Source organism: Astyanax mexicanus, chromosome 20 (genome assembly GCF_023375975.1).
Source record: "Astyanax mexicanus isolate ESR-SI-001 chromosome 20, AstMex3_surface, whole genome shotgun sequence".
Lineage (NCBI taxonomy): Eukaryota > Metazoa > Chordata > Actinopteri > Characiformes > Acestrorhamphidae > Astyanax > Astyanax mexicanus.
Window position 1 is genome coordinate 6,674,218 of NC_064427.1, and position 27,715 is coordinate 6,701,932.

Sequence of the window (27,715 nt, forward strand, 5' to 3'; positions counted from 1 at the left end):
CGTTGAGGTTATTCAAGGTGCACACTCCCCCCCATAAGGCCAGGAGATTGTAAAGGTCACAAGGAATGCAATTGAAGCAAAACACGAAGCGTTTCCCTAGAGCCTGGCGAGTGCGTGCCTCGTTCCGTACAAGTGCCGAGTCCCGAGTGCCCTCAGAGACTGTGCTGTGAGTCCACTGGCTTGAAGAACAGCAAAGAGCAGTCCTCTCCTAAATTGGCCTATCGATTCATAGGGCTTTGGCAGGGGGAAGCCTCCGACAGCAGCCCTGCCCCCGCTGAAAATTGCTTTGGTGGTGCTATATCAGCGGCACTGGGGTAATGGGGAAATGTATTACTCTGTGTGACAACTACATTTGCCATCCTCCTCTGAAGCACGCCACAAATTAAGCGAGCTGACGGAGATTTACGCGCTGGCAGCCGTCGCCGTTATTAACCGCCGCCATAAATAAAGGCTGGCGATCTGAAATCTGCCTTGTGATCTTCCGTTGAGAAGTGCCGAGCTGTCAGGGAGCGAGACAGCGAGCGCACCAGGAAGGGGACAGCACTTGGTTTATTTCTTCTAATTGCTCGACGGTAAACGGCAAAACAGCGAAACGAAAGAGCCATCAGCAGTCGCTCAAGAAAGGCGGCCTATTTGTTTCAAAGCTTCTGTTTAGATGGCTTTAATCAGTTAAGCATGACCAGGGGATACACTTCCTAGCATGAGCTAGGAGAAACACCCTGTACTTCCACTTACTGGCCACTTTTTGTTTTAGAAATTTTTGCCTACTAACTTCACATTTGCTTCACCTATTGGCCGTCACTTTTTAAGAACCCCTTACAAACTTCCTTGTGCCTCCACTTAGTGGCCACTTGGCCACTTTAATAGAACCCACTACCTACTACCTTGTGATTCTACTCACTGTTACATTTGGTGGTTTTCATGGAATTCCTAGTAGTCAAAATTTTCCAATTTGTTTAGACACCATCCATATCAATTAAAACTCTTTCGATGCCATGCATTAGACAGTTTATGTCACTGCACAGAAGAGTACAAGGCTTTGACATTAGCGATGTGGCTTCCAGCTCGTGAATGTTCTAGTTTTGCACACAGTGCTAATAAGTAATGTCAGCCATCAAATAGTATTTGGTCAACTGTGGCCCTGTAGTCACTGACCAGTGATGAAAAAAGTGTGGTGGGGGCAATCAGCAGATGGTCTTCACTTGGTTGCAGATTTCTTTCTTTTTTTACAGACTGAAGCCCATCTGCCTCAGTCCCCATCCACACACGCATTTCATCACTGGTCAGTGACCACAGGGCCACTGTTGACCAGATACTTTATTATTCATATGTTGGTCCTCAGCACATCAGTGCCTCTTACCTGGTAGTGTGTGTTGCATATGTGTGATTAAGGTTAACAGTGGTCCACCACCCACAATCAAGTGCCTCTGTGGACAGAAACTGCCCAGATACCGACTAAAGCCGTTGCTGCAGTGCTGGAGGAGCTTGAGCAGTAGGTTTGCTTAATGACTCAACAGTGGCAGCTTGTCGAATCTGATTATTGAACCCGGGGCTCTAATCACTAAGCCACCCCACACGTACACGGCCCAGTAGGCAGCCATTGTTCCAGGATTATGCATATCCCAGCTGGGAAAACTACAGTCAGAACCTTGGAGCCTTGCCCACGGTAGATTTATAGGCCTGGGTATCGAACCCACAACCTGTTTATCAATGACTAGTAAGATTAGAGTGCAGGGCCAGCTATACTACAGCGTACTTGGAGCAAAGAAAGTTAAGGAACTTTCCCAAGGTCCCAATAGCTTAGTAAAAAAGACCTCTAACCCACATCATTGTAAATGATGATCCAGTGCTCTAAGCACTGCCCGAGATTTTTGCATATGCCTGCTAAGAGATCTGGGCTCAGAGATTGGGTGAGCCATGCTATGGCACCCCAGGAGAGAAGATGGTTCAGTGCCTTCCCAGAGGGTACAAGACCTGGGTAGCTCCATAGACCTGGGTATCGAACCCACATACTTGTTGATGATGCCCCAGTGCTCTAACCATTGCCCATTTTTTTTGCATATGCCTGCTAAGAGATCTGGGCTCAGAGATGGGGTCAGTCATCCTATGGCACCTCTGGAAAGAAGATGGTTAAGTGCCTTCCCAGAGGGTACAACAGTGGTAGTACTATAAATATGGGTAACGAACCCACATCCTTGTTAATAACGACTTAGTGCTCAATCATTGCCAGAGGTTTTTGCATATGCCCGCTAAGAGACCTGGGGTCAGTCATACTATGTCACCCCAGAAGAGATGGTTTACTTCCTTCCCAACAGCAGTAGCTTAGTAGACCTGCGTTTTCAACCCTGGAGGGTTAAAAGTCTTGCCCAAGGGTTCAACAGTGGTCAGTATCAATGCCCTAGTTCTCTATACACTGAGTCACCACTGCCCTAAGACTTGGCCCTGTTGTCTTGGCTCAAACCCGAGCCAACCATGCCCGAGACAACTGCTTTTAACCACTGCACTACAGCACTTTGTTCAGCCTTGTGCTTTGAACAAAAACTACTATTAAAAATTCCAGTCATAAAAGAACAAATTGAATTCCTACAGATGTGAGGAACACCAGAAAGAAAGAGTTTGCTGAGAGTGTCTCCGGATATCTGGTGAATCTTGACTTGAGCATGATGAATCACTAATATTGATTCTGACTCGCACAGGCTCCATCATCCTGCCGCGGATTCTTTCACGTGGGCGTTACTTTTCTTTTCTGTTTTTTTTTTTTTTCTTTCTCAGCTCAGCCGTTTGATCATCACTAGGCCCAGGCTTTCCTATTCCCCGTTAAAGATCAGAATTAGATGCCGTGGGTACGGCAGCTCCCACATGATGACTATCTTTCAGGCTGAGCGCGGTTCACAGTTCAGACATGAGTAATGTGCGAAGCTTATAGGCCTATAGCATGAAGATATTCACACATGGAACAGTGTGAGCAATGTGCTCTGATCCTGTGTTTATCGTTTTACCATAAAAAGGTATTTTTAGAAGATAGTGGGATTGTGTTTTCTCGGTGTTAGAGGTGGAGTTCTTCTAGAATCACATCTGATCAGTGTATACGCTCCATATCAAATCAAGATGAATAGAGGCCTGGTGTCGTTGTGTTGGATACTAAACCATGTACAATGCCAGATCACCTTTGATCTTCAATACAGGAACTTTAACAGACCTATGTACCTTTTTCTGACAGGAGAACAGGACAATGCTCGTCCACATACGTCTTCCATCTCAAGAGCTTGCCTTGAGTAACAGATACTCTTCCATGTTCAAACACATTGTCAGACAAAATCCCTGATTTAAAAAGCTTGGGTTGCTCCTAGATGCACTTTCAACACTGCTCCACCCCAAAACCACATTTTTGAGAGAATTTAAGCTGCATGGGGTGAATTATCGAAGGATACACGCCTCTACAACTTCATGCTGAGACATCTGGTATCTTGTGTTACTCATGTGTCATACATTATTCTGTGTGTGTAGCTCAATACAATTTGTTTAACAATTTATTATACCACACTTAGTTCCGACCCTGCGATGTGATTGACTAAGAGGCATTCTATGAGTGCCATTACCAGCCGGTAATGCACTGTAACTGAAGCTCTTTATGTATTACTCCACCACTTACAGGTAACCTAGCAATGATGCAGCGCTTACAAACCAAACAGAGCAGCAATGGAACTATTTTAACTCATGGAGTGTTTATAAGCAAATGGATCGTATTTTCTCGTCCTCTTTATCTGTAAATCTTTTAATAAACTGCAAATATGGAATTATGGTATCTACAGCACTCGGCCAGCAGTGCCAATATTACATGTTATAGCATGAACTTCGAGTGTATTATTGCATAATTGTTCCTTGTATCTTCCTTCCAAAATAACACTGATGATAAGTGTATTTTAGACTGCATTAATGTATTGTAGATAGTGTTCCTCTAGAAACAAACTCAGCTATGTTATGAGTAATGCTAATCGGCATGCCTCCAGAACAACTAGCCTAAATGTGGCACCAGGTCTGGGCAGCTTTAAACAGCAGATGTGCAGGATTACGGGCAGTATGGGGGGATTGTGTTAACAAACTGAGCAGGAGCAGTGATTTCTCACAGACTGACCGGACTGGCATACAGTAGCCTTTGCTCAGTCTGGAATAAACGGCTCGGGGGTTAATCCGCTTGCTGCTGTACATGGACATGATTGACCTCTGCACGCTGGGTCATTTACCTTTTTCTTCTACTAAAATAAACCCATACAAATCATTATTAAAGCTCTTTACAATGCAAACATTTTGGTTGTCATTATGTCTAAATTTCTTGGCAACTTTGATGCTATTTCAGTTTAGCAAGCAAGTGTTGCTATTGTGTTGCACATGACACATCTTTACTCCAATTTTTTGTTGGACCGTCTTTAGCTTTGATTGCTGCATGCATTCACTGTGGCATTGTTTCAATAAACTTCTGCAACGTCACAAGATTTATTTTAATTCAGTGTTGCATTAATTTTTCACCAAGATCTTGCAGCAGCATTGATGATGATAGAGTCTGATGGAGAGTCTTCTCCATCCAGCACATCCCAAAGATTCTCAATGATGTTAAGATCTGGACTCTGTGGTGAACTCTCTCTCTCAATCCATGTGTGAAAAGGATGATCTCATGCTCCCTGAACCCTGAACTCTTTCACAATTCCAGCCCCATGAATCCTGACATTGCCATATTGGAATATGCCCGTCTTCTATCAGCGAAGAAAAAATCCATTGATGGAATAACCTGGTCTATTATATTCAGTATATTCAGGAAGTCAGCTGACCTCATTCTTTCAGCACATAATGTTGCTGAACCTAAACCTGCAGACCAACTGCAGCATCAACCACAGATCATTTGCTTGCCCAGGCATTGTAGCTATTGCATTGGTGCCTACAGCATTGTCATGACATTGTTCTAAATAATGATAACATAAATTTAGAATGTGTTTGCTGGTGTTATGTCTATGCAGTATTGAATCATTTTAAAGGCTTATTTATACATTATTAAAACCGGTAACATTATTGTTTACGCTCATGAGACACAACCTTAAACATCCTGAGTTAAATGCACTGAAATTATGTCTACATTTTGCAGCTTATACAGCTCTTAAAAAATTAAATGAGACCACTTAAAAATGATGAGTTTCTTTAATTTTACCAAATTGAAAACCTCTGGAAAATAATCAAAAAGAAGATGGATGATCACAAGCCATCAAACCAAACTGAACTGCTTGAATGTTTGCACCGGGAGTAAAGCAGCATAAAGTTATTCAAAAGCAGTGTGTAAGACTGGTGGAGGAGAACATGCCAAGATGCATAAAAAATTGTAATTAAAAATTTAGGGTTATTCCACCAAATATTGATTTCTGAACTCTTAAAACTTTATGAATATGAACTTGTTTTCTTTGCATTATTTGAGGTCTGAAAGATCTGCATATTTTTTTGTTACTTCAGCCATTTCTTATTTTCTGCAAATAAATGCAGAATTTAAGTCTAAATGACAATATTTCTATTTGTAATTTGGGAGAAATGTTGTCTGTATATAATAAAACAACAATGTTCATTTTACTCAAACATAAACCTATAAATAGCAAAATTATAGAAACTGATTCAGAAACTGAAGTGCTCTCTTATTTTTTTCCAGAGCATTATATGATCATAAATGTGCCCAAATGACATTATCCTTAGCAAAATCTTACATTCTTTATTAGCTGCATTTGCCTTATACTCTAACTCCAGTGTTCTGGTTGATTTAGTGAATGAGAAAACTATGTACATTACATTTCCTCACCAGACTATTTCTTTAATTCTTCAATCTCACAGTCTTTTTTACGATGACCACTTCCCATCCCATCCCAGCTTATGGTTATCAGCAGATTTGCTGGCAGCCACTTTAATGGCTCTTCTGAACTGTGCTGGCTTTAAAAACAATTAAGTAAAATCCCACTGATGGATCAGAACGCTCCAGCAGGGTCGGGAGTTCACTGCAAGCTCGGGAGAAAACGTGCTGCTTCTACTGCTGCCCTTTGAACAGCTATTGAGGGATCTGGCCTGGTTCCTATTAAAGGTAAAGTGCCAGAAAATGACATGATGGAAGCTGTTGGACACACAAGTTAGCATAATGGGCCTTTCACACTGAGAATGATTTTTTATTTTAAATGTCTAGTGTCTGATGATTTTCGTCTTCAGTTCTTCGTAAACCAGAACTGAAATGTCCACTCTTACTGTTTCTCTGCTCCCTGTCTGCTTTAGGCTCTCTTTTGCTTTATTTCCTCTTCCACTCAAATCTAGCTCTCTAGTGTGGGTTAAGCTATAGTTTGTGATTCTTTGAGAACATGAAGCTCCTAGACAAACTTTACAGCTAGGTACACTGAAAACAATGATGTGTAAAATTTACTTTAAAAAGTTTCGCAACTTTCTGCATTTGCTTTTTATAAGAAAATTTAATTTCAGACAAATTTAAGTAACTTCAACTCGGTTTCAAGACTTAAATGATACACAGAGTAAATAAGTGAACTGAACTTCAGTCAATCCTTTCTTTTAGTAAACTTTACTTCATTTATTTTTGCTGAATCAATCCTTTCTTTAATTAACCTTTATTTAATTTCTGCACACAGTATTATCTAATTACAATTACTTAATGTATACAATATTCAAATGTTTACATAATCTCAAAGATTTATTTTGTAAACAGAGCAAGTCTCACTGTCTCAACACATGGATGGCATGTAATATATTCATTTTAGTATACTAGAATAAAGAATGTATTATACGGCATCCAGGTGTTGAGACAGTGTAATATGTGTGTTTAAACTAAAAATATTTAAGTTTCAGGAATTATAATATATTATGTATCATACATTATTTGAGTAATATTGTATAAATTAAGTAATTGTAATTAGATAATATTGTATGCAGAACTTAAGTAAAGGTTACTAAAAGAAAGGATTGATTCAGCAAAAATAAATTAAAGTCTTAAAACCGAGTTAAAGTTACTTAAATTTATCTGAAATTAAATTTACTTAAAAAAAAAGCAAATGCAGAAAGTTGCGAAACTTTTTTAAAGTAAATTTAACGCATCATTTTTTTTCAGTGTAGGAGTGTGTAATAGTACGGTGGCCGAGAAAGCCCAACGCAGTGCAAATTGAAAAGCGCTGCAAAAGCACAAAACACATCCATCAAAATTACAACACAGGCGCGCAGCAACTAGAAAAACGCGCTGCAAATAGAAAAACGCGCTGCAAATAGAACCACAACACAACGGAAGTGAGTCACAACACAACGGAAGTTTCCCGGGGGACCTTAAAAGATACTGTACCAGCTAAGCTGCGTCTTCAGTAACGTCTCGGACTTCACTATGTGTACAAAGGACAATAAGTGGCAAACAAGGCGTTTTGTGAAGCAGAACTTTTAATAATATGCACACAACCGTGGTAATCACAGGTAATAAACATAACTTACTTTTCAGAAGCTTGTTTGCCACTTATTGTCCTTTGTATACAGCTGGTACAGCATCTTTTAAGGTCCCCCGGGAAAATTCTGTTGTGTTGTGACTCACTTCCGTTGTGTTGTGGTTCTATTTGCAGCGCGTTTTTCTAGTTGCTGCGCCTGTGTTGTAATTTTGATGGATGTGTTTTGTGCTTTTGCAGCGCTTTTCAATTTGCACTGCGCTGGGCTTTCTCGGCCACCGTATAATAGTGCTACAAAGTGCTACTATATCCGCATGTATGCTGTCTTTCCTGAGCTGTTCTGCCATCATATTAATTCTCATTTGTTTGGTCTGCAATCATGAAAATGGAGCTCTGATTGGGCAGCCATATTTAACACATACAGTGTTAAAGACTCAGTGTAAAAAACACGATTAATAAACCAAAATTTGAACAGAATGATCCACAAACACACCATCATCATCTTGTTCTTCTCAATATTTATTTGTAGTAAGTTTCTATATTAAGTGTTTAATGGACAGTATAGTGTGGTACAGGTCACATGGTTGATAAAACATTGCTTGATTTTGAGGGATGTTGTAGCACAAACACAATATCTACTCATGAAGCCACATTCGGCTACAGTCAGAGTTGAGTTATGAGGAAGGATGGGTCACGAGCACTGAAGCACTGTTGTTAATGGATGTGAACAAGCTCTAGAACCGAACAACATGAATACAGCAGTCAATGCTCACGGGCCCAGAAGAACAGTAAAGGGTTAAAATGGCGCATAATCTGGAATTTCTTTGTTTGTTTAGTCAAAAAACAACCCTTCTGATCTGACGTTATTTGTGAGAGATGTGATTTGGTGATGTCTGGCTTTAAATAATGGAAAACCTCTGAAAGATCTTACGCTTCAGGATTCCACAGCTGAGGAATTCATTCATTCGTTCATACCTCTTGCTTTATTTTGTCAGAATGTTAAATATATATTCTGTCTCTCCAGGTGTTTTTCGAGCTACAAACAGAAGAAAATTCCATAAATCTAATGCTGGCCAGGGTTTAATATCATATATATGTTTATATATATACTTTTTAAAAAATCAGATTTTTTAAAACAAAGACAAATGGAAACAACACATAAATCAGTTAAATATCAGTGCATATCAAAAGAAGCAATAAAGGGAAAGGCCATTATATCTACAAATCAACAGACAGGGGGATGATGGACTGATGTGAAATGATGACATTTATTATTCCAGAGAGATGCCGGTGACGGACAGGACAGACAGGGTTATGGTTCACTTCACGTTTCTGGTCCCAGTTCCCAAAAGCTAACCCGTAACCCCCACCCCCAACCTCCACCCTCGGGTCCATGATGGTGCGGTTTATTAGACATGCAAATAGCTAGCCCTCACGGCGCTCAGGGGCCTTTCCTGGGGCCTCGCCTGCGCCCCAGCCCTGCCTAGGACTTCACATCATGCTTTTTCTTCTGGTACTTTCTGAACTGCGACTGGATGGCGACGGCGGCCTTCTCGGTCTCGGGGGCGCCCATGTCGATGTCGAAGTCCTCCTCGGGTGGAACGTCCTTCTTGGATGCATCTGTGGGCAGAATAGCAATGGCTTTAGAAATCATTGTTATTACTTATAAATGATGCTGTAATATGATTTACTTAATGTATTTAATGATATGATGAAAGTAATTACAGGGGTTGGACAATGAAACTAAAACACCTGGTTTTAGAGCAGAACAATAATGTATTGTGGTGACGGACAGTTCTGGAGGAAACAGGAGAGTTGAGGTGCACATTGAATTCTGTCGTGAATTGATCAGCCGTGATTTTATGTTTTTTGGATACAATCCGGGTTAGCACCCTAACATCCACATCCAACTGTGGATGTTAGCTTTCAGACAGCTTCCTCTTACAGCGTCCACAGTTAATCCTGTTGGATGTGATTCGTCCTTTTGGTGATATGCTGACATTACCCTGGATACCATGGCTCTTGATACATCACAAAGACTTTCTGTCTTGGTCACTAATGCTCCAGCAAGACGTGCACCAGCAATTTGTCCTCTTTTAAACTCTGGTATGTCACCCATAATGTTGTGTGCATTGCAATATTTTGAGCAAAACTGTGCTCTTACCCTGCTAATTGAACCTTCACACTCTGCTCTTACTGGTGCAATGTGCAAAGAAAAGAAGAAAATACTTATACTTTTAATAGTTACAGAGTTACAGAGCCCTGGAAGTTTCTTATAGTGTCTCTTAAAATGTGCCTTATAATACAGTGTGCCTTATATATGAAAATAGACCAGAAAATAAACAAGAAAATAGACTTTTATTGATAGTGCGCAAAAAATACGGTACACCATGCTAGTCAAGAGCTGATAACCAGTTAGCTTAGCAGTATAGGGCATGTTTTTTGTAACTTGACCATCAAAAACTAGCATATACCTGTTTAGGAGCTGGAATGTTCTGCAGGGACGTCACAGGTGTTTATAAGCAGATTTATACGTGATGATTATTATTAATATTATTCAGCCTTGCCTTTGTTAAGAGTGTAAATGTGATTAATTGTATTAAAAAATGGATTATGCAAATGTGCAATTACATTAGATTCATAATTTCCAATTTAAATCCAATGTAAATGTAATTACTTAAACTAAAAACCCTTTATGTAATAAATAATATGATCACACTTAAGTAATCACATATAGTGATTACATTAACGTATGTATAATTAGTCATGTAACGCGTTATACTGTGCGTAATTATTAACAAATTTATATACAAGTCATTACATAATGCAAATAAAGTGTATAGTAAAAGTGTAAAAATAACTTTAGTCTATAAGTCTAAGGATTCATTAATTTATGCGATGGTGATTTGTGTAATCTTTCTCTCCGCCATAAAACACATAGTTTATGACCAGTTTAGATGATCAGCACCCGTATGAGGGAATATGTATGTTTCATAACAGCGAGCACAGTACCCTCGCTGTGTTGAGCTGCCCCCGTTCTAATATACAGAGACAATGGGGAAGAACAGCGAGATTGAAGCTCTAAATAAAGTCAATGGCCTTCCCGGGACACTTCCCCGGGTTCCCGCCTGCGCCTTCATCACCGTGATTGCTCCATCCAGAGGATGAGCGGAGAAGGCTCTGTAAGTCTGCTCAATAGAGACCATCCATCTTCAGCTCATATTACATATACAGGGTTATCCATTCGTCCTGAGACAGCCCGAGACGACAAATGTCTTCATAACAGCGAGAGGGACATTAGGACTGAACATACAGAGCCACTCGCCACTCAGCACAGAAACATTTGGGGTAATATCGTACATCCAATAGAAAGTTCTTTCAGCGTTCTTTAGTTAGATCTAATTGTCTGTTTGAATGTTTTTTTACAAATACAAAGAAGAGCTGCTGTGTATGTTAATTTATAGAATGTTTGGTAATTCACAAATACACTGTAAAGTCTGTTTTACATAAAATTGGATATTTCTAAACAATACTCAACTATTTTGAGTTAGTTGAACATTTGTGGCCACAAATACATTCAAACTGAGATCTTTGAATTGAACCAACTTAATAATAACTGAGTTTAGTCTGTTGCCAATAACAGCTTCTTTTTCATTGGCTCCTGTCACAATCTATTTGATACTGGGTGTGTCCAACAGTTTCTGACTAACACTCATCATCAGTGTGTAGTGATTCCCCCTGGGCTACTTTAGAAATAAATCAAGTTCCTCCTTAGTTAAAATAACATGATGTTTTAATTGATGCTAACTCAAGTTTTCAAGCAAACCGGCTGCATTAAAAAAGTTAAGTAAACTCAACTTATCCAATCTAACAGTATAACAAAAATAAAAAAGTTAAATTAACTTTCTCTTTAGTTGTAATAACTTGATGTTCTAGGTTATGTTAACTCAAGTTTTCATTACCCATTACTTAACTTTTTTAAGGCAACCGGTTTCCTTACATTTTTTAAGCAAATTCAACTTATCCAAGCTTACAGTGTAACAGAACTTACAACAGTAATAAACATTGTTAAATCGTCAGTTGTAAAGTTGTGAAGAGGTAGAGTTGGCATACAGTGAATAGCCCTATTTGCCCTAGTGAAAAAAAAGTAGATTTGTTCATTTGTCAGAAACAGTAATAGTGTTCCTGGGTCAGTTTGACCCGGCGCCTGTTTAATTATCCAAAAGATGTCTAAAACAAAAAAAAAATCATAACAAGCAGTGTGAATATTTCATTACTTACTAAAAAAACTAACTAAACTAAAACTAATTGTTCTATCAATTATTAGTGCAATAATGTTCCTTACCTCAAACAGGTAGTGGTTCAATTAGGATAAGTCACTTGTTTTTCATAAAAAAAAAAATATGTTTAACATAATGTTGCAGTTTTGTTTTAATATTTGTTTTTGCAGGGGGGGGGGGGAGTTGCAAATATGTGAGATTAACCATTTTCATATATTATATGTTTATAGCATTAATAGCACTTTAAAGCATTAATATTAGTATTATTACTCTATTTTAACAATATCTGTAAGCTTTTAGACACCTTTCAGAAAACACTAATGCAGACGTAATTAACCAAAGGTGTCAAAACATTAATGAATTCACATTCATTACTCTGTAGGTAGAAGTATAGATACTGGGGTTTAAAACACTTCCGTAGAAGTTGAAGAATCAACTCAAGCTTTTAACTAAAGTAAAAGTGTAAAAGTACTGGTTTCAAAAGTACTTAAAATATAAAAATAAAAGTAAAGTAAAAGTAGGGTGTTGGAATAGTATTTATATAGTATGTTTATAGTTCTCATCCGACCACAATCAAATTCACTGATGGATTTTTTGAACGAAGATAGGAGTAACGAGGCTATTTAGTATAAGTACTGATAATTGTGTAAAAAATTAAGTAGTAGAAGTAAAAAGTAAAAAGGTCTAAGGGAACAAAGAACACCCTGAAATCATGAATTACAGAACGTTTTTTGTGAGTCACTTTTGAACTGTTTAAACTGCAGCTGAATCTTTTTGAAAGAGGTTTTAAACTGCAGATCAGCAGCCTAAGCTACCTGAAAGCGTTAGATAGAACAGCGAGCTCTGCTGCCAGGCTCTTATCAGCCGGCGCTGCTGCATCTATACAGTATGCTATATGTGGGTCCGCAGATTTGCACTGCGTACGGCGCGGAAATTAGATTCCAGCGCTGAAGGACAGAGATGGATCTGGTCATTGATCATGCTGCATTTAGGAAGGGCAGTAAAAGAGATTCATGAAGACTGATTCCCCAGTAGAGCTGCTTCAGAGTGCCACTTCTGGCAGCTCAGGCAGAGTCTGGAGGCGGATTCTCATAAACAAATCAGTTCTGAGTTTAAAGAACCGGACAAACTTTTTTTACCTTGACCCCCTAAGGGTTTGCTGTTTCCAGTGGCTGCTCCGGATCCTTGTCTCTGTAATTAAAAAAAGAGAAAAAAAAAAAACTAATTAATATACACAATACTACAAACTACAAGCTTCTGCTTTCATTCACTTCCCCCTTTACACATGAAGACCACCTGTTTATAAGTTTAGAAGTTCTTAGTTGTGCCGGGGCTGGATACTTCAACAAGACAACGACCCTCAACACTTCTCAAATTCTACTAAAGCATTCAAGCAGAGGAACAAGTACAACTTTCTGGAATCTCAGGTCATCTCAGTCCCCAGACCTGGCAGTTCATGATCAGAAACCATCAAACCTGACTGAACTAGAGATGATTTTAAAGAAGAATGGCCCAAAATCAAAATTGGACCTTCAACCAGAAACTAGAGTCTAGACGGAAGCTATAGGAAGTGTTTAGAGGCTGTTATTTTTGCAAAAGGAGGATCTACTAAATATTGTTGTAATTTTCCTGTTGGGGTTCCCAAATTTATACACCTGCTTAATTTTGTTTAAAGAATTATTGCACACTTTTAAAATCTTCTAAATTTTATTTCACTTCTCAAATATCACTGTGCTCATCTGCTATATGACATATTTATTTATTATTTTTCCTGTGTAACAGAGGGAACTCTTGCTCTTTCTTTCCTGATGAGAGACAGTCCTGATGAGAGTCAGTTTCTTCAAAACGTTTTTAATGGTCTTCATTTCTTCTTAAAGTCTTTTGTTTAGTTAAGTTCTTCTTGTTGTAATATAGATCAGAACATTAGTAAAATAGAGCTATACACTGCATACCAACTCTACCTCTTCACAACTTTACAACTGATGCTCTCAAACACAAAATGTTCGAGCAATTAACTCTTGACGAGTTCAGCACAGCTGTTAAGTGAAAGCCTAAATTCCAGGTCACTCTACCTCATAAAGCTGACTAAGGAAATCCAGCCAAGATGGGGAAAACTAGCTAATCTAAGCAAGAGGTGCTACTTTGAAGAATCTAAAATATAAAACATATTCTGGTGTGTTTAACACTTATAATTCCATATGTTTTTCCTTAAAGTTTGGATGATTTTAGTATTAACCTATACTCTGATGCTCTACACTCTGAGCCACAGCTGTCCCAACATATCGAACACAGACAGTATCTAACTGAACATCAGCAAGGTTGAACACAATGTTGGGGTTTCTGATAAAGTGGCCAGGCCTTGAGCTAAGCCGAAAATAACGTCTACATTGGTACAGTGAGAGTTAAGGTCTGGTCCTACAGTGTGTAGAGTGAGTAGAGTGAAGCTGGTGGGGTTTGTTTGTATATGGATGTATGTATGCGACAGCATGCTTCACCACCTAAGCAGCAAAAACAACTTTGGCAACACGGTTCAGCACGTCGCCCGCTGAATAATTAATCCGACGCTTTCAATGAATTTCAAACACTCCGGCTCGGCTTTGATGCTCGGCTGGAGGAGGAGGGAAGAGAACGGAGAGAGAGAGAGAGAGAGATCTCCTCTGAGCACGGCCGAGCGGAGGAAACCCACTTCCAGACACTTCCATCTGTTCCTCCGCTCATTAGCTATGCAGAAGGAGAGAACAGAACGGGGCGATCAGCGGGTTGCTGTTGCTGTGTTTGTTCCTCATGTGTCAGATTCACGCTGTCCCGTCTGGAACGGGACCACACGGACCGGGCTCGGGACAGTGATGGACGGTCTTCGCGGTCCTGCTGGGACCCAGGAATAGAGCAGAGTTCCCTTTCAATAAACCATTTATTGTTCGTTCAACCAAGAGCTAGAAAAACTACATTTTTGTGTACACCCTAAACCATACTGTGATTTACACAGAGGTTACAACACAGATTATGTATATTGGGGAGCCACTATGATCGGGGGAGATCGCTGGTTCGAATCCCAATCATGCAGCTTGCCATCACCTGCTGGAGCCCTGAGAGAGCAAAATTGGTCTTGCTCTCTCTGGGTGGGTACAGAAGATGGCGCTCTCTCCCCACATCACTTCAAAGGGTGATGTCAAAGTATATAGCAGCAAAAAGTATATACTATAAACTCTGTAACTGCAAAAATTACATATGAACTATATTCTAAATACTGTGAGAATATGATAAACTATACAAGTAACTATGTAACTGCAAAAATATACTAAATATACTACACAGCATCAAATATATATATATATATATATATATATATATATATATATATATATATAGTCAAAGTAACATCAATGTAAAAAAAAACATTTTATACTCATTTTAAATAATATATTATAAAGCACATTGCTAAAAAAACTAAATACTGCAAACCTAAACTAGGATAGACTTCTCCAGCATATAATAATATATACAAACTCAGAAAAACAGATTCATATTAATAAAGTATACTATAACTCTGTAACTGCAAAAAAAAAAAATATATATATATATATATATATATATATATATATATATATATATATATATATATATATATATATATATATATATATTAATGTTCTAATCCATATTATGAAAAAACAACTTAACTAAGTAAAAAATACTTAAAGAAATGTTTAAAGTAATAAAGATCAGGGAGTCAAAAACAATCAAGAAGTTTAAATGTTATGATGAAACTGGCTCTTATCAGTTAATTAGAGCTACTTATCTCAGAATCTACAAGTTAACAGTCGACCAGGTAAGAGCCACATTTAAATACACAAAATGATTGATTTTGTTTTGTGACCACTATTACATTAATATAACATTACATTCATTTAAACAGAACGACTTGCTGATTTATACAGAGCCTCCTCCCCTCCCTTAGTATGATTTATTAGCAGAAACAGTTTTAACGAGGCTATAAATCACTTGTAAAATAAATAAATGTGCTAATAAATTAATAAAACAATAAATCCAAACAGTCAACTGAGAAAAACTTAAATTAATCTTAGAGAAAGGTCTGGACTGATTATTTGTTTAGTGTGTTTAGTGGGGACGGTCCTCAGACTGAGGTAATGCGGCGTCTCACTGTGTTTCCGCCCTCAGCTACAAAACAAAACCCCGGCGAGTTTTGCAGAGTCCCGCACACAGATAATCCCAGTTCAAAGGGAATCACCAGCGCTCCGTTTCTCACTGTGTTAGGCCATGAAATGAACTTCCTGCAGATCCCCCCAAACACACACACACTCTCAAAAACACTCTCAAACACACTCACACAGACTCGTATAAACACACACTCAGAGCTAGCATACATGTACAGTTCTGCCTCGGGGGCAGAATGCATAAAAAAATCAAAAGGAATTCAGATGAAGGGGTTGAGCAGACCATGCTGGAGCTGTGCTGAAGCTGGACTAAAGCAGACGGCTCTGCAGAACATCTGCAACCACAAGATCCACCATTCACCTATTCACAGTTTATTCACCAATCATAATTTTTATTACAAAAAACAGCAGTTCTTAATTATCTTTAGTTATAATCTTGTAATACCCAAGCAACCACTGAGCAACATCATGGCAACTGTCTGAAATACCAGAGAAATCACCTTAGGATAGGTGGCTGCCCACTTAACAGCACCATAGCAACCACCTAGGATACCATAGCTAGCAACCACTTAGCAACAACATATCGACCACCTGAAATACCAAAGCTACCTGCCATCAACCGCTTAGCAACACCAAAGCAACTAGCTGGGGTAACATAACTACCAGGACTGCAACCCCTTAGGAAAACCACATCAACCAACTTGCATACCACAGCAACCCCTTTTCAAACCTTTAGAAACCACCTGAGATATTAATGAAACCACTTAGAAACAGCACATATCACAACCAATTACCAACACAGTAACAATTACCTGGAATATGACTGCTATAACATTCACATAGTAACCACTTAGCAGCACCATAGCAACCACCTAGTATACCATAGCTAGCAACCACTTTCCAACACCATATCAACCACTTGGAATACCACAGCTACCTGCTATCAAGTGCTTAGCAACACACAAGCAACCCCCGGGGGTACCATAGCTACCAGGACTGCAATCACTTAGGAAAACCACATCAAACAAATTGCATACCACAGCAACCCCTCTTCAAAACCTTAGAAATTTCCAGAGATATGAATAAAACCACTTAGGAACACCACATTTCCAATGTGGAGACTGTAACATCCACATCGCAACCAAATGCCAACACAATAGCAACCAGCTGGAATATGACTGCAACCACTAAGAAACACCACATTAACACACTTAAATGATACTTAAGCAATCTTACACAAGACTGACTACTGTAACTGAATAATGATATCATATACCTAAACATAATACCATGGACACCAATGTTTTCCACATGTTTTCCAATCATTATGGGGACCTTTGTTTCTAACAAATAATGCGTTACTTACTTCTATTTAAAAGAAAATACTGCTACTAATATGGGATACCACCGCTTGGTAGTTAAACGAGCGCTGGATGTTAGTCTACTCAGATTTCTCTGCTGAAAACGGTTTATTTGGGTGAGAAAAGCGCTTCTGTTTTCTCCAGCATATGGCTAAAGCATTAGTATTAACTGCTGCGGTTCGTCCCACGTAGCTTGTTTTAACATGGTAAACGCGCAGGCTACCGTCTGATGTACTTACCTCTGAACGACAAAAGAGCTAGTGCGATTTGCAGCCAATGCTATTGCTGCTCCTGGAGCTGCTAGCCGGGGTTAGCGGCAGGCTACAGGCTGATAATACCTCACCTCTGAATGGGGAAATAGCGGTTAGCGCTAATGCTAATGCTAGTCCAGCCCTGGTGCTGGAGAACTAAACTGAAACTCCTGTATAATGCTGGCTTTACTGCTCCTTACAGCCTGACTGGTAGAATACATACATAATTGCTTGAATATCATCCCTAAATTTTCTTCGGGATAAATAATATCTATCTATCTATCTATCTATCTATCTATCTATCTATCTATCTATCTATCTATCTATCTATCTATCTTAAGGATTATAAGGCGCACTGATGATTTTTTGGAAAATGAAAGGATTTTTAGTGCACCTTTTAGAGTGAAAAATACTGTACTTCCTTCTAAGCAAAAGGAAATCTGCTGGTAAGAATTTTTTTTTACAAATGTCATTTCCTTTGTTTCTGAGAAGATTTGGCCCCAACAAACAATAACAGCTAAATGCATGCGCTCACACGCGCACATTATGCGATCTGCTGAAGCAGGGTTGCATCAGCCACTCTCGCACCGCTTTCGCGCTCCTGACAGCTCCTCGCTGCTCCTCGCTGCTCTCTTCCTGTGATTGCACGCTGCACGGATCTGGTTACATAATAAACCTTGTCATAATGTGCGCGCGAGTCGGGGAGGGGTTGGTGGATTAGCGGGAAAAGCGCTGGCACCATTTCACCGTGTTATTATTCTCGCCGCTCTCTGAAGCCTCCATCGGCCCTGCCTTCAATTCTATCTTTGTCTTACAGCTCCTGATAAATGTGCAGCAATTTGCATAAGAACCTGGCGGTTGGATAGAAAAGGAAGGTGGGGGGGTTTAGGGGGTTAAAGCCCCTGAGTGGATTTGAAACACGCCCGGTCACGGCCACTTGGCTGCGGCGCGTTCCCCTGCGCTTGATACAAATCACTCGGTTATTGCGGCGCATTAGGAAACCATTACAGAGCCGGTCCAAGCGAGAGGAGCCGGCGTTATGAATCCAGTAATGGAGTTCTGGTGACAATCGCGCCGATCAGCCGGGACTCCCCCTGCATTCACTACAGCCACGGGGAATACGCTCTTTCAGCACAAGTCCAATTACACCATCCAATTACAGCAGGGGGGAGTTCCTGAGATCCTGCTGCCACTGGTCAGAGCGTGAATTACCATCAGTGTTTAAATGAGCTGTTTCATAGATTTGTGAATTGTGCTGCTGGCAAAAAATTATATAAAAAACTGTATAGTACATTATTCATAATAATTTGTTGCATTTATTATTCACATTTTTATTATGTTTCATTTAATGTAATGCTATATTTGTTGTAAATTTTGGTTTATTTTGCAATTATTTTTTATATTTATTTCATTTATTATGAAAGGTTTTGTTTTACTTTTATAAAAATGATAAAAAAGTTAGCAAATGTATTTTTTTATTTATTATTCATATTATTTATTTATGAGTTATTTAATATTTAAGCTGGTACAATAAAAAGTGAATGCACTATATTATTCAATTTATATATATATATATATATATATATATATATATATATATATATATATATATATATATATATATATATATATATATACATATATATATATATATTTTTTAGATTTTTTATATCCTTTTTTTCTTTTTTGATAACAATTTTCAAATAAAAGTCTTTTTAATATATATTTTATTTTTTATTTCATAAAACGTCTATTGACATTTTTACTACAACTAATTGTGATTAATCTAGTTAGATTGCATTATAATACATATTTATATATTATTTTGCTATACATCATTATTCATTAATTTTAACTTATTTTAATATATTTAAATCAGGCCTAAAATAACGCAATTGTGTTCTATAAAGGGAAAATATATTTTTTACTTTTCATAGTTTCATAGATTAAGTGGGAAATTATTATTTCACTAAAACACAGGCTCAGAAGAGTCTCCTGCACTGTAGTTTTAATCACTGTTAATTTACAGTTTTTGCTGTGTAACAGTAAAGCACAGTATGATAGTATGATGTTTATAGTCTCTGCTTCTTCCTTTATCTGTGGCTCAGGAACAGAGTCTGCTCCTGCAGAAGAAATAAAATCAACATTCATTACACCCTCCACCACTACACTAAACCCTGCCCCAGGAGAGAACACTGCTCCACTGGAGGAGGAGGAGGAGGATGAAGCACTAGGAGTGGGTGAGTGCTGGGTAGGCTAGACGTAAGCCTACAAGTCCACCATCAGAGCCAGTGCTCTCAGCAGGGAAGAGCTTTAGAGAGAACTAAAAGCCCCAGCGAAAGGAAAATTAAATATACTGTTTTTTTTTTTTTTAGAAGTTTGTTTCGAGTTTTAAACTTCAAAACATACTGCAAATTCCTACAGTCCACGTTCAGAAATTTAACTGCAAAAATGTCCTGTATTGTTTTTGTGGTTAGCCTATTCAGCCTACAGCAGTTTAGCCCCGCCTATTTATGGTGAAGTTATAAGAAGTGTTTCAGTCTCGACTCCTTTTTCAAATGAGATGCAAACCGGTGCCTATAAGAAGAATAAGTATTTTACCTGTACATTAACGTATAAAAAAACTTATCACAACTATAGCAACTTTACAAGTTAAGATATATATATATATATATTGTTTCTCTCATCACACATGAAAGCAAAGTGTATGTAGGAGAGAGGGCTGCTGTGGGTCAGTGGATCTGCGTTAAAATGTAATGCATGTGTGTGTGTGTGCTCACATGTACATGCTGGTGGGATGGTGATGTATTAATATACAGTCATGTTGGCCTAACTGGACTAGTATCAACCAATAGCTGTGAGCTTGTGTGCTGCTATGTTGGCCTACATTCATTAGCAGACATTAGAAATACATATATTTCCCCCATTTTCTTATGAAGGCAGTACTAGCCTGTTACATGCATATTAGAGTATCGCCAGTAGATTTTATATTGTAGATATAAAATAGATATAACATATCTATCTTTTCAACAGCACAGTATAGATTTGTAATTGTTAGTTACTGAGCATGTGCCTATACCCTCCTCATACTAATAACTCATAACCTGTTTTTATATTAGGTATAGCTCTCCATTATCTCTGTACAATTGTTTTCATTCTTTGTTCTTTTGTTATTTGTTTGTGCTGTCTGGGTTCCTAAAGCTGCTTTGTGACAACATTTTTTGCAAAATGTGCTGTATAAATACTTGAATAATTTTAACTGAATTGAAATGAATGTAAAGGTTGGTATCAGACAGGTGTTCATTTAGGGTTGTGTTTAAGCTGTGCCCACTAGAGGGCAGTGTTCTACTCTTTCGTTAGCTCCAGCTGTTCAGATTGGATAAAATGTAAACTTTTTATAAATACGATAGTGTGTTTTTATACTTTGAGAGTTCTCCTTAAGCTTGATATAAACAAACGTAAAATGTTGCCTTGATTACAGTATCACAATCTATTGTGATATATTCAATTGTAACATATAAACTATTGAGATATGTAGTTTTATCGCATATATCACCATCAGTGGACCACAAAGTATAAAAATATAAAATAATAATATGGCGATACTCTAATATGCATGTAACAGGCTAGTACTGCCTTCATAAGAAAATGGGGGAAATATATTTATTTCCAATGTCTGCTAATGAATGTAGGCCAACATAGCCAGCACACAAGCTCACAGCTATTGGTTGATACTAGTCCATTTAGGCCAACATGACTGTATATTAATACATCACCATCCCACCAGCATGTACATGTGAGCACACACACACACACACCACACACACACACACACACACATTACATTTTAACGCAGATCCACTGACCCACAGCAGCCCTCTCTCCTACATACACTCTGCCTTCATGTGTGATGAGAGAAAACCCCCCGTTCTCCGCAGAGCAGGGTGTCAGGGAGCTTTCCTCACTGCAGAAGACTCGGCTATATCAAATCATCCCAGCAGAGACCAGAGAGAGAGAGACCGAAGAGAGAAAGAGAGAGAGAGAGAGACCGAAGAGAGAAAGACAGATTAAAGCCTTCCTCTCTCACGCAGCACAAATATCACCTTTACCAACGTCTTTTGTAGAACAATAAAGCCATCAAATTGCATTATAACCTTCGGAGTCCTCCATGTAAATGTGATTATACAGCATTTGCTACAATACCTGCTTAGGCAACGTAGCTGTATTCATTTAGTCAGAGCGGGTGTGAACCGCGCTGCAGCACTGATAACTGAAGGTGTTCTGAAACGATTGTAGCAGTCAGTACCAATTTTTGTAAAACTGTACAATAAGGGTGCATAAATTAGCAGTACTTATGACTGAATGTCTCAACTAATTTTTTTTATCAACACATTTTTTTATTAACACATTAAGATATTATTTATCATTAACATTTTAATTATTTACAACATTAAGCATTAAAATATACCGAATTTTTTTAAGTGTAAGGCACACCGGATTATAAAGTCCACCATCAATGAATGTCTATATTGTGGTCTATTTTTACACATAAGGTGCACCGCATTATGAAACACTAGTAAGGAACGAGGGTGTCGCCATGTTTTCCTTTCTAATTCAGCAGGTCTCGCCGCTGGGTGGTGGTGGGGTAGGTTAACTTAAAGTTAAGTAAAGCTAAGCTAAGTAAACAAAACTGTAATTCTTAAAATTCTTAAAAGTCAAATAAGCGCTGGATGTTAATCTACACAGATTTCTTTCCAAACATTTTTTTTATTTAAGTGAATTAAGTGCTTCCATTTATTTACAGTAAGCTTAGATTTCCAGATTTCCACTAAGGCTGGGTTCAGCAGCATTAGCATTAGTGGCTAACTGCTAGCACTAGCTATCTGAAAGCCTGGACCAAACAAGACAGGTGTGAAAACCCCATTAGATAAAGAAAAAACTTGATTGGGACATCCCCTCGTCCCTCCAGCAACAAGAGCCTTGGATCTTAACAAGTGCCTGCAGCCAGGATGTGCCTGAGCAGACCTACAGGGCAGCCCGTCTGCTGGGGGCCTCGGCCAGGGCCAAGAACGTGAACAGGAAATTCTTTGCTGAAACTGTGCCACAAACTCACTGAAACAGATGGTTCACAGCATTGCACATTCCGTTCCATGAATGGGCATGGGCGTGGCAAAGTATTTCACTCTTTGTGGGGACCTACGATGGACCTACAGTCCTGACGATGATGTAAATCATATCATTGGATGTAAAATGATATTTTCTTGGTTAAAAAAGATTTGTTAGAATAAAACGAGAACAGGGATATAAAATGTGTGCGCAAAATAAAGAACGAGAGAAAATACGGTAAAGAGAAAGAAAAAGAGAGAGAAAAGAGAGAGGCCTTGGCTCGTAAACGCATCACCCCAGACAAAAATAAATCTGGACAGGCTCCAGAGTTGGAAGCCCATGGCTGAAACGCACAGCGCTCAGTGAAAGCAGATGGAGATCTGGGTGGACGGACTGCAGGGAAGAGTGGAGGAGGAGCTGGACGAGCAGCTGGGACGAGGGACGAGCAGACGTCTCATGTTGAGAGGAAGAGCTTCTGGCAAACTGCAGAACTGAGCACTTCCCTGCCTAGCAGGCCATGTTTCATAATCCATTACTGGATCGGTCGATGAACAGGTGAAAGGGGTTGAAGATAACACAGATGACCCCAGGCAGGTAGCACCTGTTGGCCAATTAGCATCCATTACCATGCTGGCAGGAAAATGCTTGCTGTGAAATCTAAAGAAGAATGTAAAGAAGTTCTTTTTCTTTGGCTTTTGATATTTCTTAACGATTCCCATGCATATTTGAAACTGATGGACATACTGTAGTGTTTCTAATAGGATTTTTTCCAGTAGCTGCATCGCAAAACAAAGCCAAAAAGACCTGGGATCTGTCATCAATTATCAGTGACTAATCCAGCTCAGAACAAAAAAAACAGTTCAAACCACGCCAAACTATGTCTGTCAGCATTGCTTTTAACCCATCTGCCCCATTAGCATTGTCAAACAAACGGTGTCTGTTAGCATTTTTGAATATCGTGAAAGATATTAAACCCTGAAATATGGTGCCATATCACCCACCCCTAATAATCACATCAGGGTACGACTTTTTTGCTGTTTTTAGCAAAAGAAAAATTCACACTGTTCTTATTTCCCATTAAATATCTACTAGAGACATATTATATCTGTCCAATATAATTTATTTTACTGCAGCACTGGATATATGGAGATATATGGAGTGCATTATTAGTATTGTGCAGTAGTGTATTCTTGAAAAATAACAAAAAAAGTCAGTGTTTTGTCATATCGTCAAGAGTATCGCTATCGCAAAAATACCATGAAATATCGTGATATTATTTTAGGGCCATATCGCCCACCCCTACCCCCTACAGACTTAGAACCACGATTGACGTTTAATAAAAACATGGAGTTTTAAAGAAAGAAGAAATAAACTAAAAAAAATTTAAGAAATGTTAAGAAAACACTGTATTGCACTTTGTTGGTATATCTGGTGGGATGATATGTTAACTGTTCAATAAAAAAAAATCATTGGAAAGCATATACTGTATACATACTATTTTATTTGGTTTTACTTTGGTGCTTCCCTAGAGATTACCATTAGATTAGCTGTCCATGGAGAGGATATTTCAATCTGACTCTTGTCTTTATGGTTGCATGGACATCAGACAAGAATTCAATACAGGACACAGGCTATAGGACATTGGCTCAAATCTAAAAAAAGGAAAAAAAATCTAAATATTTTAGCCAAAAGCTACATAGTTCTATATGTCCAAAGGCCAATCTAGAGGAAGGACAACCACACCATGCATGAGTGAGAGCTTGAGGCAGCCTGCTAGTGCCCCGTAAGGGCTGAAGTCCCAGGTGAAGTCAGCAAGGAGCACAGTAAAAAAGCCGCAATCAGCAGAAAGCAGCAGTGGGCGGAGAAGGATGCCCCATCATCAAAAAGACCATGTGTTCCCACACAGTGCCAGCAATCATAGAGCCATCTACCGCAAACACAAACCTGGAGCTGGAACGGTCACGCCAACACGTCAGCCCACTTCTACATGAGCCGTCATCTTTGATCCCTTTACAAGAAGAAATCTTGACATTACATTGCTATTACAGAGGGGGTTAGATGGATCAGGAAGTTTTCAAAAAATGCTTTTTTCCAACTTTCTTATAAATGATTCTCTACTGATTGCTTTCTAGTGTTGAAATAATGTGGTGAACAATAGTAAGGTATGATTTAGTTCTAGAATTAATGTTTAGTGAAGAATTAGACTCTGGTTTGGGGTTATTGCTAGAGTAGTAGCTGTTAAACTGAATTGAAAAAAGCCTGGATGAATTTAGATATTTATGCCATGCCATTCATACCCGGCACTAATACGCATCTTTGGTAATCTGATCATTACTGAAGCAAAAAGTACAGGTGTGAACAGGATACAGTGTGTCCTCAAGACACAAAGTGACCTAAGCTCTCAGACCACTTTCAGAGGTGGTTATAGGTCCCTGGTGCATCTTGTGTGATTAAATCACACATTTTAAATAAGTACATTTAATATAGATGAATAATATATATAAAAATCTAAACAAAATGACCATAAGAATTCAAAACACAAAAAGTAAAAAAGTAAAGAATTGATCAAATATAAAATAAAAACAAAAAAAAATTATAGTAAAAGTAAATGATAAAATAAAATGATAAGAATAATTAGCAATGATAAAATGAGTAAAAACAAAGGCTATAAGAAATGAATTAATTAAATAAATAAATAATAAATAAAAATAATAAAAATTTGGAAAAATGATAAACACAGTAAAACCAGGCTTTCTGGTGGTGATTATAAACTAAAAGTTTAACATTTTAAATGTGTCTATTGCAATATCTTGTGACCTGATTGTTCACGTCATTTCCACCAAAGGAGAAACCTGATTCTCTAAGTTATAGTTTTCTTTACATTAAGTTATAGTTTTCTTTACATTAAGTTATAGTTTTCTTTACACTAAGTTATAGTTATCTTTACACTTAGTTATAGTGGAGATAATGCAGTTGTTTTTGCCTGCACACTAGCCATGTGTATTGTCTTTATTAGCTTTTTATTGCAGCTCAGCTAACCCGCACAGACGGTGGATGGTGTGGTTATTACGTGTTACAGAAATGGTCTGGATCATGGGGTGGTGTTTTGCTGTTAAGGGACACATCAACATGCTTTGGCATTCACACTGCAATAATAATTTGTTTATATGTCTTTGACTACCTCCGAATTAGGGTGGAGTGATTTGCTTACAATGAATACCCTGTTCACACCTGTACTTTGTGCTAGCCATTTATGGTCTTGAGATCACCAAGAACGCATGTTAATGCCAGGTGTGGGGTCAAAAACACATATGAACACATTACTATTGTAACCGACAAAGAATCTCCTTTGGTTAAACAGAATGCTAACAGACATAGTTTGACATGTTTTGAACTGTTTTTCTGAGCTGAATTACTCACTGTTAATTGATGACACATTACTATCCCAACAGCAAAGCACCACCCACACTAACCACATTGCTGCAATCAATAGTAGTGAGCCCACCCTGTTCACTGTTTGCATGAGTTAACTGTCCTTAATAAAACAACAAGCTAATGGATAAAGATGATACTCTTAGCTGATGTAGAGTATCATTGATTACTCATACTGTAACAGGCTCCAGATGAATGCATAGTGCCAGATATCAGCAGCTATGAGGCAGATCAATGTTTGTGATTGGATAAATAAGGCCACATAAGATTCAATAGATTCTCAATCAAAACTTCACAAATGTTGATTAACAAGAGTTATCACCGTTTCTTTTAGTGGTTAGCTACACAGATAAGTAAGGTCTTTGTTTCATGATCAAGTTGGACCAATGATGGCACCCAAATGAAGCCAACAATGCGAACAGTAATAAGAAATTACACCAGCCACAAGGATGACAAGAAGCTCCTAGTGAGCCATGAGTCCTGGCAGTGGTTCTACAGAGCAGCCCCCTCCGCCCACATGTCCTGGCCTAGAAAACCAAAAAGCATCATCTCCTCATGGGTTGGAGAACCGGAGGGAAATCAAGTGATGATTCCAGGCAGCAGAGAGTAGATAAAAAGGGAGAATCGCAGAATCCTGTTGATAAGACTTTGTAATTGCAGGAAATAATGAGTTCTTCTCTGGAGCCGGGATCCCAGCAGGGACATTTTGGACCAACGCACTCATCTGCACCCTCCCTGAGGAACGGTGAGTGTGTTCACACACCGGCTCCTCCATATGTCCCTCTGAAGCTTTGAGCACACTGTCCAACTATATAAATTCCTAAATTCCTCACTAAACTCTGAACAAAACGCATTCTTTTTTGCACCCTTGAAGAACTTTTAGCCTTGAGCTTTTAAATGGTTTTTGGCCAAAAACCATTTGTCCAAATACATTTTCAAATACTTTTGCCATTTCCAAATATGCTAATGAACACTGCACTGGGCAGTGTTGGCTTGTGAGTGGGTACCTCATTCGCAAGATAACACCTAAAACCTTATATAGTTTTTTTTCAAGCAATTATCTCAATTCATCCCTTTGCACACCTCTATGTTTTATAAGCCTACCACTCCAACTGCCCCCTAATCCACTATGATCTGAGGAGCATCATTTGAATCACTGAATAAGCTGCATGCCATCAGCAGCAGGAGTCCGAGAGAGCATATTTACTATACTTTCTCTTCTTGGGTAGATGATGTTAGATGGCGGTTTGGACCTGGGTTGGTGCACTTTCCTAGCTGTCTACCCTGTGATGTTGCATCAATAGCAGGTGGGAATTGGCCTTTAAAATTGCAGACAAAATGGCTTGCTTAAAAAAAGTAATTCTCACTGGTAAAATTGCATCTGTTACATCAATTTACCTTTTCAGTTTAAGTCACAACTATACCCTACTCTCTGGTCAAGAGTAATTAATACATAGGCTGTATATCTTGCAGTAGGTCTGCACATACTCAGTCTGTACTGCAGATTCCAACTGTAAGATCTTGTGTATTGGAAACCACTTAAGGATTAAGGATAAGAAACTTCGTTTACAACTCACACCAATGAGCATGAGTGTTGTGCACCATGAGTGTTTCACCAACCATTTCAATGTATCAGATTTAGGTTCTAAAAAGGCTTGG

General features: G+C 38.6%; 1 protein-coding gene across 1 annotated transcript in view; it reads right to left on the minus strand.

Annotated features, from left to right (window-relative positions):
• Positions 1-7,952: 7,952 nt before the first annotated feature.
• The window catches only part of pcp4a (Purkinje cell protein 4a), a 37,013-nt gene continuing 17,250 nt past the window's right edge, over positions 7,953-27,715 (minus strand). The window contains exons 2-3 of the mRNA XM_007244730.4: positions 12,871-12,922; positions 7,953-9,071 (exon numbers count right to left, since the gene is read on the minus strand). Coding sequence (XP_007244792.1) covers positions 8,935-9,071; positions 12,871-12,922 — 189 coding nt within the window. The 3' untranslated portion in view covers positions 7,953-8,934. The remainder of the gene's footprint in view (positions 9,072-12,870; positions 12,923-27,715) is intronic.